At 37.2% G+C, this 15063-nt stretch overlaps 1 protein-coding gene across 2 annotated transcripts in view; it reads left to right on the forward strand.

Annotated features, from left to right (window-relative positions):
* GUCY1A2 (guanylate cyclase 1 soluble subunit alpha 2) overlaps positions 1–15063 on the forward strand; it is a 546451-nt gene that overhangs the window by 156091 nt on the left and 375297 nt on the right. For both annotated transcript variants that reach the window (XM_070803359.1, XM_019975851.2), the window contains exon 4: positions 10795–11510. In XM_070803359.1, the coding sequence (XP_070659460.1) occupies positions 10795–11510 (716 nt within the window). The remainder of the gene's footprint in view (positions 1–10794; positions 11511–15063) is intronic.

Below are 15063 nucleotides of genomic sequence, written 5' to 3' on the forward strand. Positions count from 1 at the left end.
TATTGAAAGATCAGCTGTTATCCTTATGGGAATTCCCTTGTGTGTTATTTGTTGTTTTTCCCTTGCTGCTTTTAATATTTGTTCTTTGTGTTTGATCTTTGTTAATTTGATTAATATGTGTCTTGGGGTGTTTCTCCTTGGGTTTATCCTGTTTGGGACTCTCTGGGTTTCTTGGACTTGAGTGATTATTTCCTTCCCCATTTTAGGGAATTTTTCAACTATTATCTCCTCAAGTATTTTCTCATGGTCTTTCTTTTTGTCTTCTTCTTCTGGAACCCCTATGATTCGAATGTTGTAGTGTTTAATATTGTCCTGGAGATCTCTGAGATTGTCCTCATTTCTTTTAATTCGTTTTTCTTTTTTCCTCTCTGATTCATTTATTTCTACCATTCTATCTTCTAATTCACTAATCCTAGCTTATGCCTCTGTTATTCTACTATTTGTTGCCTCCAGAGTGTTTTTGATCTCATTTATTGCATTATTCATTATATATTGACTCTTTTTTATTTCTTCTAGGTCCTTGTTTAACCTTTCTTGCATCTTCTCAATCCTTATCTCCAGGCTATTTATCTGTGATTCCATTTTGATTTCAGGATTTTGGATCAATTTCACTATCATTATTTGGAATTCTTTATCAGGTAGATTCCCTATCTCTTCCTCTTTTGTTTGGTTTGGTGGGCATTTATCCTGTTCCTTTACCTGCTGGGTATTCATTCCTCTGTCTCTTCATCTTCTTTAAATTGCTGAGTTTGAGGTGTCCTTTCTGTATTCTGGCAGTTTGTGGAATTCTCTTTATTGTGGTGTTTCCTCGCTGTGTGTGGGTTTGTACAGGTGGCTTGTCAAGGTTTCTTGGTTAGGGAAGCTTGTGTTGGTGTTCTGGTGGGTGGAGCTGGATTTCTTCTCTCTGGAGTGCAGTGCAGTGTCCAGTAATGAGTTATGAGATGTCTATGGTTTTGGGGTGACTTTGGGCAGCCTGTATCTTGGAGCTCAGGGCTGTGTTCCTGTGTTGCTGGAGAATTTGCTTGGTATGTCTTGCCCTGGAACGTGTTGGCCCTTGTGTGGTGCTCGGTTTCAGTGTAAGTATGAAGGCGTTTGATGAGCTCCTGTCAATTAATGTTCCCTGAAGTCAGGAGTTCCCTGGAGTCAGGGTTTGGACTTAAGCCTCCTGCTTCCAGTTATCGGTCTTATTTTTACAGTAGTTTCAAAACTTCTCCTTCTATACAGCACCATTGATAAAACATCTAGGTTAAAGATGAAAAGTTTCTCCACCATGAGGGTCACCCAGAGAGGTTCACAGCATTACATGGAGAAGAGAAGAGGGAGGAGGGAGTTACAGGTGACCCAAATGAGATGAGGTGGAATCAATAGAGGAGAGAGCGGGCTATCCAGTAATCACTTCCTTATGTGCACTCCACAACTGGACCGCTCAGAGATGTTCACAGAGTTATACAGAGAAGAGAAGAAGGAGGAAGGAGACAGAGGTGGCCAGGAGGATAAAAGGGGGGAATGAAAAGGAGAGAGACAGATCCAGCCAGTAATCAGTTCCCTAAGTGTTCTCCACTGTCTGGAACACACATAAATTCACTGAGTTGGGTAGAGTAGAGAGGGGTTAGGGAGGAGACACAGGCGACCTGGTAGAGAAAAAGGAGAGTCCAAAGCGGGAGAGAGCAGTCAAGCCAGTAATCTCGCTCCCTAGGAAAAAATGGGTACTGAAGATTGGGTTCTTAAAGGTACAAAATTGGTAACAAATACATAAAAGCAAAAATCAAAAATCTAGAGTAGAGTTTGGAATTTCAAAAATACAATGTTAAAGAAAAGAAGAAGGAAAAGAAAGAGAAAAAGAGAAAAAAAAAGTCACAAAAATTATAAAGGAAATATAGGTACAAAATTGATAACAAATACCAAAAAGCAAAAGTTAAAAATCTGGAGTAGACTTTAGAATTTCAAAAATACAATGTTAAAGAAAAGAAGAAGAAAGAGAAAAAACAAACAAACAAACAAAAACAAACAAAGTCACAAAAATTATAAAGAAAATATAGGTACAAAATTGATAACAAATACCAAAAGCATAAATTAAAAATCTAGAGTAGAGTTTGGAATTTCAGATATGCAATGTTAAAGAAAAGAAGAGAAAGAGAAAAAAGAAAAAAAAAGTCACAAAAATTATTTAAAAAAATAGGTACAAAATTGATAACAAATACCAAAAAGCTAAAATTAAAAATCTAGAGTAGAGTTTGGAACTTCAAGAATACAATGTTAAAGAAAAGAAGGAAAAAAAAAAAAAAAAACAAGGTCACAAAAATTATAAAAAATATATATATGAAGTTTGCTTTTAAAAAAAAAGTGGAGTTTTTTTTTTTTTGCAAATTAATAGTAGGTTATAAAAGTGAAAATTAAAGGAGTAATAGAGGACTTAAAATTTTTTTGAAAATTAAAAAAAAAGAAAGAATGATCATAAAATAGAAAAAATATATCTAGGACTTTCTCTGGTGTTGTTGTGGGTATTCTGGGGTCAGTTCATTTTTGGCTAGTTCCTTGGTCCGGCTTATATTTCTCAAGATCTATAGGGCCCTTCCTATGTAGTCGGTACTAACCACAGGGTTTTAATCTATTGCCTGTAGCTTCCAAGGCGGTTCCCTCTGTTATAGCTTCTTCTGTTTGCTGGCCTCTTCAGTGTCTGGTTTCCGCCCTGACACAAAGGGGACGGTGGAGGACACTTTTTTTTTTTTTTAGGCTCACTTGTTCAGTCACGCTGTGGGGAAGGAGGGACGCTGCAAACAAATAACACTGGCGTGTGCTCGCAGTGCCTCAGCCACACTGGGCCTGCCCCCGCTCACGGCATGTGTAGCCTCCCTGCCCACACTGCTCAGGCTCTAGGTTGCTCCACTGGGAACTATCCAAGGCCGGCCCAGGGCTGCTTGCACCTCCCAGGTCTAAGCCGCTCAGGTTCAGGCACTCGGGTAGTCCTCAGAGGCGCAGACTCAGTTGGGCCTGTGTTTTGTGCCCTTCCCAGGTCCGAGCAGCTCAGGTGATGAGGTGTTTTGTGAACACGATTGCTGCGACTTATTGCCTCCTCGCAGCTTGGTTATCTAGGTGTACAACCGGCACACCTTCTCAGGCGGATGTTGACAGTCCAGAACCCCAAGAAGTTTTAGTTAGCAAAGAAGCCTGCTTACAGTTTTGTAGATAATGTCTCTCTGGGGCTGTGATTGCCCCCTTCTGGCTCTGGCTGCCTGTCACCGGAGGGGGATGGTCTGCAGCCAGCCATCTCTGTTCAGTCCTTTGTTCCGTGCACAGGTCTGGTGGTGTCTTAGGTTAGGGCTGGCTTTTTGCGTGGTAGATATCCCACAGTCTGGTTTTCTAGCCCAAATTATTTCTCTCAGATATCGTTCAGGGTATTCAGGCCAGACCTTACTCTAAGCGGTGCAGCCTGTGCCGCGCCTCCCTGCCCAGCCCCCGCTTGCTAGTGGTGTGGGCAGGCTTCTGCACTGCTTCTCCGCTGGGGGAGTTACCGTAGGGCTCGTAATCTGTGGGTTTTAATTGTTTGTTTATTTTTCTTCCCTGTTATGTTGCCCTCTGTGCTTCCAAGGTTCGGCACAGATTCGGCAGTGAGAATGTTTCCTGGTGTTTGGAAACTTCTCTCTTTTTAAGACTCCCTTCCCAGGAAGGAGCTCCATCCCCTCCCTCTTTTGTCTTTTTTTTGTCCTTTATATTTTTTCCTACCTTCTTTCGAAGACAATGGGTTGCTTTTCTGGGTGGCTGATGTCCTCTGCCGGCATTCAGAAGTTGTTTTGTGGAATTTACTCGGCGTTTAAATGTTCTTTTGATGAATTTGTGGGGGAGAAAGTGTTCTCCCCGTCCTATTCCTCTGCCATCTTAGCTCCTCCTCCTCTGCTTTTTAATATGCTGTTGAGGTTTGTCATAGCTTTTTTTCCAAGGAGCAAGCATCAAGCATATTTAATTTTAGGGCTTCCCTGGTGGCTCAGATAGAATCTGCATGCAATGAGGGAGACCTGGGTTTGATCCCTGGGTTGAGAAGATCTCCTGGAGAAAGGAAAGGCTACCTACTCCAGTATTCTGGTCTGGAGAATTCCATGGACTGTATAGTCCATGGGGTCGCAAAGAGGTGGACATGTCTGAGACATATAACTCCAGTCCTTAAACTCTGGGATGTAGAGACTTATTTATTTGTAACTTGTCATGGCACTAGAGTTATATTCTTAAAAAGTGTCATCTGGGTTTCAAACATAGTTGAAAAATGTCTTATTGTCTTGCTAGATAAAATAATTTTTCTTGAAAAATACTGTAAGCTGTCACTTATATGTGGAATCTAAAAAAGCCAAACTCATATAGAGAGTAGAATGGTGGTTCCTGGGACTCTAGGGGAAATGGGGAGCTATTCTAAATTCCAGTTAGAAGGTGACTAAGTTTTGGAGATCTAATGCATTGCATTTTGATTATAGTTAACAATTGTGCGTTATACATTGAAAATTAAGAGCAGATTTTATTTTTTTTATTTATTTTTTTGCTAGGGCATGTCCTTTATTAAGGCTTTTGATACACATCATGAAATTGCCTTCCAGTGTACTATTTTGTATTTCTATTAGCAGTACAGGTGCTAGTTAAAAGTGACATGATTGTTTGTTTGTTTTAAATATTCTCACCTCAAAAGAAGAAATTGTAGTTATATGAAATGGCAGAGGTTCAAACTAATGGTACAGTGCTAATCATTTTGCAGTATTTAAGTCTATCAAATCAACACTTTGTAAACCTTAAACTTGCACCATGTTTATATCTCAATAAAGCTGGGACAATTGTTTAAGAAGATAGTTATTTCTTTAAAATGTTGAAATCTCTTGAACTTGAAATACAGTTGTGGTATCATCTTCATAATGGCAAGAATCAAAGAGGAACTGAACTAAAGAGCCTCTTGATGAGGGATAAGAGAAGAGTGAAAAAGCTGGCTTAAAATGAAACATTCAAGAAACTAAGATCATGGCATCCAATCCATTACTTCATGGCAAATAGATGTGGAAACAGTGGCAGAGTTTATTTTCTTGGGCTCCAAAAATCATTTCCAGGCTTCTCAGGTGTCACTGGTGATAAAAACCCGCCTGCCAATGCAGGAGACACAAGAGACATGGGTTTGATCCCTGGGTCCGAAAGATCCCCTGAAGGAAATGGCAACTGACTCCAGTATTCTTGCCTGGAGAAGCCCATGGACAGAAGAGCCTATAGAGGAGCCTGGTAGGCTATAGTCCATATGGTCACAAAGAGTTGGACACAACTGAAGCGACTGTTAAGTTGGATACAACTGAAATGACACACACACACACACACACACACACACACACAGATCACTGGATGGTGACTGCAGCCATGAAATTAAAAGACACTTGCTCCTTGGAAGAAAAAGTATGACAAACCTAGACAGTGTATTAAAAAAATAGAGACACTACTTTGCTGATAAAAGTCCATATAGTCACAGCTATGGTTTTTCCAGTAGTTATGTATGGATGTGTGCGTTGGACTGTAAATAAGGCTGAGCACCAAAGAACTGATGCTTTCAAATGGTGGTTCTGGAGAAGACTCTTGAGAGACCCTTAGACTGCAAGAAGATAAAACCAGTAAATCCTAAAGGAGATCAACCCTGAATATTCTTTGGAAAGACTGATGTTGAAACTGAAACTCCAATACTTTGGCCACCTGATGTGAAGAGCCAACTCATTGGAAAAGACCTTGATGCTGGGAAAGACTGAGGGCAGGAGGAGAAGGGGGTAACAGAGGATGAGATGGTTGGATGGCATCACTGACTCGATGGACATGGGTTTGAGCAAGCTCTGGGAGATGGTGAAGGACAGGGAAGCCTGGTGTGCTGCAATCCGTGGGTTTGTAAAGAGTTGGACACAACTTAGCGATTGAACAATAACAACAAAAGTCAGGCAGAATGCTAGGCATTGATGATATATCAGTGAGCAAGACATGCATTTTTTTCTGCCATGCAAATGTTTTACTCATTTAATATTGTACACAATATCACAGTTTACTACACATCATCTAGTATTAGACAGACTTCACTTTGAGACCTGGGTCTGTTACCTACAATTGTATGAACATGGTCAAGTTTCTTAGCATTCCTCGCTTTTAAAATGAGAGGCATTAAAAGTATCCACTTAATGGGAGTTTTTAAAAGTATATCTATAAAAATATTTGGCATACCACTTGGCACTGATTTCTGCATTCTTACTGGAACTACCTAATTTAATGAATATAATCTTATAGACTTTGCAGCATTTCTTTGGTATCTTTGACTCTACTCTTTTCACTCTGAAGTCCAACTTCTACATTGCTGATTAATTAGCAACTCATCCCAATACCCCTTTTCCCCAACCATTTCACACTTACTTCTTGCCCTCCTCTGACTATGCTGGGCTCTTCCACCTCCCTGCTTCATTCATATTTCATTACCACCTGTCTTCTAGAGTTCTTGTTCTCTCCTTGTTGGCCTTCTGAACATATACTTTTTCTACGAATTGCTTGTCAAACTCTATCTCCTTGAGGAGAAAGTCAGACATTCGTTTTCTCCATATTTCCATAGCTCCTGTGTGCCTGTTATAGTCGAGTCATTTGTAACTTAATTATCTGTGGGGGCCCATGAGATAAAAGGCTATGTCTTGTTGTCTTGGTATCCTTTGGTGTGGCACAAGTGTAGCTTGATTCTAGATGAATGTTTAGTTTCTATGAATGAATACTTAGTCACCCTGTGTTAGGCATTATGCTGGTGATAGTATGCACTTATGTATGCCCCAAGAGGTACACAATGTGAAGTTGGATGAGGAACATAAGATTCATGCAATGGACGAATGTACTATTTCATTTACAATTAAAGGGTGTCAGATTTAGCCTATTCATTGTTTTGAAGAGATAAATTAACAGTAATTTAAAATTTTTGGAATTTCCCTGATGGTCCAGTGGTTGAAAATCTGTCTTTCAATGCCGGGGATGTGTGTTTGATCCCATATGACATGGGGTAGGTAACTAAAACCGCCGCAACTACTGAGCCTGTGTGCTGCAATGAAAGATCCCGTGTGCCGTGCCGCAACTATGACCTGACACAGCCAAATAAATAAAGTTTTAAAAAAATATTCTTTCAACTTACCTGTTAGTGAAAACAGTTTCTTTGTAAGTTTTGCTCCTTTAAGGAATGTATTTTTATATACCCAAATTTCAAACTGTCCTAGCTTCTTATGGTATAGGTAGATGAGCATTATCTCTATGTTTCAAGTGATTTACTATAATTAGAGGGTGTGCTTCAATCATGAGTGGAATCTTGCATGTGACACTGAACTAAACCACTTGCTCTGTGCTTTCTAAATTTTGAGATGTTTAATGTAGACGTCTTGGGCAACGGATCATAGCATTTTGCAAAAGCTGAAGTGATCGTTCCTTAGTTTTAATTTTTCAAGTTGTAAGAATTTTTTTCTTTTATCAGCTTGCACAGTTTAACAAGTGTGAAACCAAAAATATTTATTAGTTTATTTATTTTTGTTTTTATTTATTTATTTTACTATTTACATATGTATTTTCTTTTTTTAATTTTTTAATTTTATTTTTTAGCTTTACAATATTGTATTGGTTTTACCATATATCAACATGAATCCGCCACACACGTGTATTAGTTTATTTAATATGGTAGTGTGTATAGAATTGCTATGTATAGTATTTGCATATAGTATTCAAAATAATTTAATTTTTATTTATTGATACAAGTCATGTTAGCACAATGGTAGTCCTTAACATTATCATTTGAGTCTTAACCATTGTATCTCAAGTTCAGAAGTGCTTTTTAGAGCAACAAGAATTTCAAGTTCATAGACCGCTGTGCTTACAAAGTAGTTTTTAATTTGTTGCCTCTAGTGAATTATACTTACTTGTTATTTTCTGGATGATTTTGGGTGACTGTGGCATTGGAAATAGGACATAAGCTTACTTTTTTTAAAATCTGTGTTCTTAACAATTGTGAGAGTATTTTTAATGTTATGAAAGATGCAAGTTAGAAGAAATTCTCATTTTCTCACCTGTGCATGAAGACCCTAAGTCCTTTTAAGATACAAATCTTCAAAATATAGAAGAAAGCCTTGGGATATTGTCAGTGGTGCATGGAGTTTTGTTGTTCAGCAATGTAGTTAGATTATAACAATTTTATTTACAATGAATTTCATATTTAATAAGAATTAAATACTAAATTAAGAAGATCAAACCAGTCAATCCTAAAGGAAATCAACCCTGAATATTCACTGAAAGAACTGATGCTGAAGCTGAAGCTCCAATACTGTGGCCACCTAATGCAAAGAGTTGACTCGTTACAAAAGACCCTGTTGTTGGGAAAGATTGAAGACAAGAGAAGGGGATGACAGAGGATGAGATGTTTGGATGGCATCACCTTCTCAGTGGACGTGAGTTTGAGCAAGCTCTGGGAGATGGTGAAGGACAGGGAAGCCTGGCATGCTGCAGTCCATGGGGTCACAAAGAGTCGGACATGACTGAGTGACTGAACAACAACAAGAAATTAATAATTAAAAAAAAATATCAACAGTGAATATTGTCATTAAAGGAACATAAGTTTAATTTGTATTAGAATTTTTTAGTTACAGTATAGTGGTGATGATGTAAGGATTTTAGCAAGAAGTTTTAAGGAAGGGCATTTCAGACAGCTAGTAATCAAACCAGGAGATAATGGTTTATAATCCAACAGAGAAGAGAGATTTAGGAGGAAGAGAAGATGAACACTGTCAAACTAAAGGGAAAAAAAGCAACCAAAGTTAAATAAGATAAGGACAAAATATGATATATTGGATTAGCTAATTACAAAAGCAGTTTCAAGGGAGCAGTTGGAGAAGGAGCCAGATTGCAGTGAATATAATCTATCTTGTTTTTTTTCATTCACACTTGAGAACTAGACAGAAAATTGCTATTATTATCAATTCTGACTGGCATTATTGTTAGTGAATACAACATATGTTGAAGTTCAGTCTTGTAACATGACAATATGAGATGAGTGGTGATGTTTTTATCCTAGCAGGTGACTTTCTAAGCTTCTGTCAAATATATTAAACTAAAATATATGTGAAATACTAATAAAGATACTGTTTTTAGCTTAGACTTTCTACTTCTTGATTAACATGAATTTTAAGAACTTCTTTTTCAAACCAACCTCTTAACTTGGCTCTCACAATATTTAGACTCTATAGTAAGCTTTCAAAAATATATAATATATTTAGACTATGTTTTATAACTATATTACTGACTCTGTTTTATCCCCTCACTTCTGGATGGGGAGAACTTATAGGGAATAGCAAACTAAGCCATGGACAACATAGACTGGTTTGCATTCTAACAGGACCCTAGCAAAGGGACCTGGCTTTTCCTGTCAGATTTTTGGGACCTCCTTATAAGATGAGATAGATAAGAAACAAAATATGAGTATATGTAAACAACATATAACTGATTTCAGCCAAAGTCAAAGAAGAAGCAATAGGGTAACTCTACAAAGAAGGTTTATTTGCGATACAAACTCAACTCTTTCATCTGTGCAGTGTTCTTCCTCAGGGTGGATCTTACTATTGATAGATCATATATGATCCTGCTTGAAATTACTATATAATGCATTGTGTATATTTATTTATCATTATAATTCCATTATTAAAAGGTAGATTTCCTTTTGCCATGGCATCTGGGAATAAGTATGAATTGAGAAAACAAAGACTTTTAACTCTGTCTGGTCAGATTCCTTTTCTAGTTTTGTCTGCTTTAGTTTTTGTGAATGAAAGAATGAATGCAGATCATCCCACAGTTTTAATTCCTTATTTTGTCCCTTCCTTCCTGGGGTCTAGCTGACCTGCATGTTTTCTTTGAGATTACTATTGTAACTTAAGCAATTCTGTTTGTTCAAGATAACCTGGTGCTTGTCTCTGCTTGTGTACCATAGAGTCCCTCTCTGGTTATATTTCCCATTTAGCAAATGAATTGTGATAATTAAAATAATAATATTGAGTGGACATAATAGCCTCTTAAAAATTATTCAATGGTGAAGGAAATTGCTAAGTAAAATATAATATTCATGGTAATTACAGAAAATGGGATATAATATTGAAAAACAGCTAGATTAGCAGCTTTTAAAAAGATCATGCTCCACGGGTTGAGGGGACCCAGGAATGAATAGGTGGAGCACAACGGATTTTAAGGCAGCAAAACTACTCTGCATGATAGTAAAATGGTGGGCACATATTATTACACATTTGTTAAAACTCAAGGATATATAACATCAAGAGTGAAAATTATGAACTTTGTTTTAAAGTAAACAATGAACTTTGGATGATAATGTTATATAAATATAGGTTCATTGATTGTAACAAATGTACCACTGTAGTGTACAATATCAATAGTTTCCAGGGGAGGAGGTTGTGTGCAGGAAGTGAATGGGGGTACATGGACAATATATTTATATTCAACTAAGTTTTCCTATGTATCTAAAACTACTCTAAAAATATTTAAAATCAAACAACAACAAAATGTTTATGCTCATTAACATCTTAGAAGCATCTAGAAGATGAACTGAAATTTACTTTCTCTAAATCAAAATGAATGACTTAACCTATTGGGGAAATTTGTGTACCCAAGGGGACTGCTTCTCTTGCTTTGGTCACTAGCTACTCTTCTGATAAACATTTAAGAAGCTATAAATTCAATTACTTGTATTATATCTTTTTAACATTTGCTTCCATTTACCCCTAGGTTTGAAGTTTGAGGAAATCCAAGAAAGATTTGGTGAGGAGTTCTTTAATATATGCTTTGATGACAATGAGAGAGTCCTTCGAGCTGTAGGTGGCACATTGCAGGACTTTTTTAATGGCTTTGATGCTTTGTTGGAACATATTAGAACTTCTTTTGGAAAACAGGCCACTCTAGAGTCACCATCATTCCTATGCAAAGAGCTCCGTGAAGGTACTCTTATACTCCACTACTTCCACCCTCACCACATTGTGGGGTTTGCAATGCTTGGAATGATTAAGGCTGCGGGAAAGAAGATCTATCGGCTGGACGTGGAAGTGAACCAGGTCGCTGAGAAACTGTGCTCTGATGGTTCAAACCCAGGCAATTGTAATGGCCTCGCTTTCCTTATCAGACAATGTGAAAATGCTAATATCACGAAGAACCTTCCTCAGGGAACATCCCAAGTTCCTGCGGACCTCAGAATTAGCATCAACACCTTCTGCAGAGCCTTCCCTTTTCACTTGATGTTTGACCCCCACATGTCAGTCCTTCAGCTGGGGGAAGGCCTAAGGAAGCAGCTCCGATGTGACACTCACAAAGTGCTCAAGTTTGAGGACTGCTTTGAGATCATTTCTCCGAAGGTTAATGCCACCTTCGAAAGGGTTCTGCTGCGCCTGTCCACCCCATTTGTGATTAGGACCAAGCCTGAGGCTTCTGGCACTGAGAATAAAGACAAGGTAAGTGGCCATGTTGATATGGGTGATAGGAACTGGGAGATTTCATAATTCTTTTAGTATATTACATGCTGGCGGTACTTATAATTATTTAGGCAAGAGAACCTAGAGTGCCATTTAGAAAATTACTGGTTTCTGGATATATATAAAAAGACTTGACCCTATTCCCAGCAATTTTGCATATTGTCTGCCTGTTTCATTAATCTATTTCATCACATAAAAAGCAGACATTTATTATTACTAGCCATAGTAATTACAAAAATGATAGGATTTACTAAAGACCTGATACTATAAATCCACGAATATTTCCACTGATTGAGTCAAGCTCTGAGAGAAATAGTAAGACTCATTTCAACATTGTGGGAATTGCTTGCCTTATCCTTAAATAAATATAAGTAAAAGCTAGCTACACTTTGATATGTTATGTTCTAAATTTCACAACCTAGGAACTCTGGTTTACATCCTATTTTTCTTAATATGCAGAACAATATATTAAGTGCCTATATCAAAATTTATAATTAAATTTTAGTGTTGAAAAAGAAACATTTCTTTAGAACATTTTCACTCCTTGAGAGAATACACTGGAATTATTCTATTTTTTTAATTTAAGGAATATTAAAGCTGTGGTTTTGCTTTCTAGAAGTATAGTATTTGGCTAGGAGGGTTTGAAGCATTTTGGGCCTTAAAATTGAAGTTAATATTATTGAAAATGTGCTTAAAGTAAAATACATTGTTGTCAATGTTGATTGCTTTATAGATTTTATAGATTTTAGAACAATTAATTTAATTTAAAGTTACTGCTTCAAGTTTTCCCCCCTATATTTCATCTGGCTTGTATGTCTATTTAATTTGTATGTCACAGTACGAAATAGACACAATGAGAGGATGACTCAAATGTCAAGGCCCCCTGCAAGTTCCAATAATAGGAAACTGCTCATTAAGAAGATCCAATTATAATTTAAATATGTTAGTGGTGGTTAAAAATAAACCAGCAATAGACAGCATTTTTATTTAAAATAGGGATAGCAGTCCTCTTGTTCTGTTTACATTTCTGCTTATTCACCTGGGTTTGCTAGAATGAGACATTCAGGAGGCTACAGTTAGTCCAAACAAAATTATAGTCAATAAAGTTATGACACGGAATCTTAACCAGATGAGTAATATTTTTCAGTTATTTTAGTGTCAAAATTATAGTTTTCTAAAACACGAAAAGAAGAAAATCAGAATTAAAAATGATGACCCTGTTGATAAATTTGGCCTTGATTCATGATTTCTTCTGTAATTGCTGGCCTTGTTAATAGTTGTCTGAAGTTTCCAGTTTTATATTGGACTTTTATAAGAAAGTGCTATTTTTCAACAGTATAAGATATTTATTCTTTAGTCTACAGTGAAGGCTTTCATTGGAATGTAACTATTTTGGCTATGCACATACTATCAGTTAGCTACCACCCTCTTCCATCAAAAAGAAAAGCAACAAAAAACAAGAGCTAATCATACAGCTGAATGATGGTAAATCATTTTCAGAGTGAACTGTATTGCTTTCGCTAAACCATGATCTTTGTCATTTTGTGTTGTCAGTTAGGGTTAACCATATAGCTAGAGGCAGAATACTCCTGTGAGCAATTTGATGAGGTAGTCATCATCTTAGTTTCAGAGAATTTATATCTTTATTCTGCAGTAATAAGGTCTAAGGACATGTGTTGATTACCAGAAGCAAGAATGTCACTGAGAGGCATCTAATAGATTTCCAAAGAGAGGCAAAAGGGAATCTGATTTTCAACCAGGAAGAGCTCAATCTGTTATTAAGATTAAGTTAAATTATTTCCTGACAACTTAGGCTGCCTATCTTAGAGAGTTATTTGAAAAGATTAAATGATATAATCCATGTAAAATTCTTATATCCTTGGCTTCAGGGTTAAGTGTTGATTAAATGCTCATTATTATTAATTATACCACTGTTATAATTATTGTTCCTTTCCTTTTGTAATATTCTTCCTATCCATTCACCTCTCTTCTTGCCTTATGGAAGTAAGTACTGGAGATCAGTAGGTTGAATAATTTTGGAGAAGTACCAGGTCTGCCTAACATCATCATGAAATATGATTTGGGTTTATCTTCTTAATAATGACTAGAAGACTATTTGTCACAAATGCTATAGGATTGGTTGTTTGAGTCTGCTTTTTTATTTATAGACTATCATTAAAGTCCCTAGCTTTCTTTTTTTTTTCTTTTTAATTTATTATTTTATTGAAGGATAATTGCATTACAGAATTTTGTTGTTTTCTGTCAAACCTCAACATGAATCAGCCATGGGTATACATATATCCCTTCCTTTTGAAACTCCCTCCCATCTTACTCCCCATCCCACCCTTCTAGGTTGATACAGAACACCTGTTTTGAGTTTCCTGAGTCATACAGCAAATTCCAGTTGGCTATTTTACATATGCTAATGTAAGATTCCATGTTACTCTTTCCATACAGCTCACCCTATCCTCCCCTTTCCCTATGTCCATAAGTCTATTATCTATGTCTCTTTCACCATTGCTGCCGTGTTAATAAATTCTTCAGTACCATTTTTTTAGATTCTGTATATATGCATTAGAATACAATATTTATCTTTCTGTTTCTGACTCACTTCACTTTGTATAATAGGTTCTAGGTTCATCCACCTCATCAGAACTGACTCAAATGCATTCTTTTTTATGGCTGAGTAATATTCCATTGTGTTTATGTACCACAACGTCTTTATCCATTCATCTGTCGATGGCTATCTAGGATGCGTCCATGTTCTAGGTATTGTAAACAGTGCTGCAATGAACAATGGGATACACGTGTCTTTTTCAATTTTGGTTTCCTCAGGGTATTTGCCTAGGAGTGGGATTGCTCTGTCATATGGTGGTTTTATTCCTAGCTTTTTTAAGGAATCTCCATACCATCTTCTAGGCTTCCCTCATAGCTCAGCCAGTAAAAAATACACCTGCAATGCAGGAGACCTGGTTTGATTCCTGGGTCGGGAAGGTCCATGGAGAAGGAGATGGCAACCCACTCCAGTATTCTTGCCTGGAAAATCCCATGGACAGAGGAGCTTGGCAGGCTATAGTCCATGGGGTCGCAAGAGTTGGATACGACTTAGAAACTAAAACACTACCACCATATCATCTTCCATAGTGGGTGTATCAATTTAGATTCCCACCAACAGTGCAAGAGCGTTCCCTTTTCTCCACACCCTCGCCAGCATTTATTGTTTGTAGACTTTTTGAGATGGCCATTTTGACTGGTGTGAGGTGATATCTCATTGTAGTTTTGATTTGCATTTCTCTAATAACGAGAGATGTTGAGCATCTTTTCATGACTTTGTTAGCCATCTGTATGTCTTTTTTGGAGAAATGTCTGTTTAGGTCTTCATCTCCTTTTTGATTGGGTTGTTTGTTCTCCTGGTATTGAGTTGTATGAGCTGCTTGTATATTTTGGACATTAATCCTTTGCCAGTTGTTTCAGTTGCTTTATTTTCTCTCATTGTGAGGGTTGTCTTTTCACCTTGCTTATAGTTTCCTTT

This window comes from Bos indicus, chromosome 15 (genome assembly GCF_029378745.1).
Source record: "Bos indicus isolate NIAB-ARS_2022 breed Sahiwal x Tharparkar chromosome 15, NIAB-ARS_B.indTharparkar_mat_pri_1.0, whole genome shotgun sequence".
NCBI lineage: Eukaryota > Metazoa > Chordata > Mammalia > Artiodactyla > Bovidae > Bos > Bos indicus.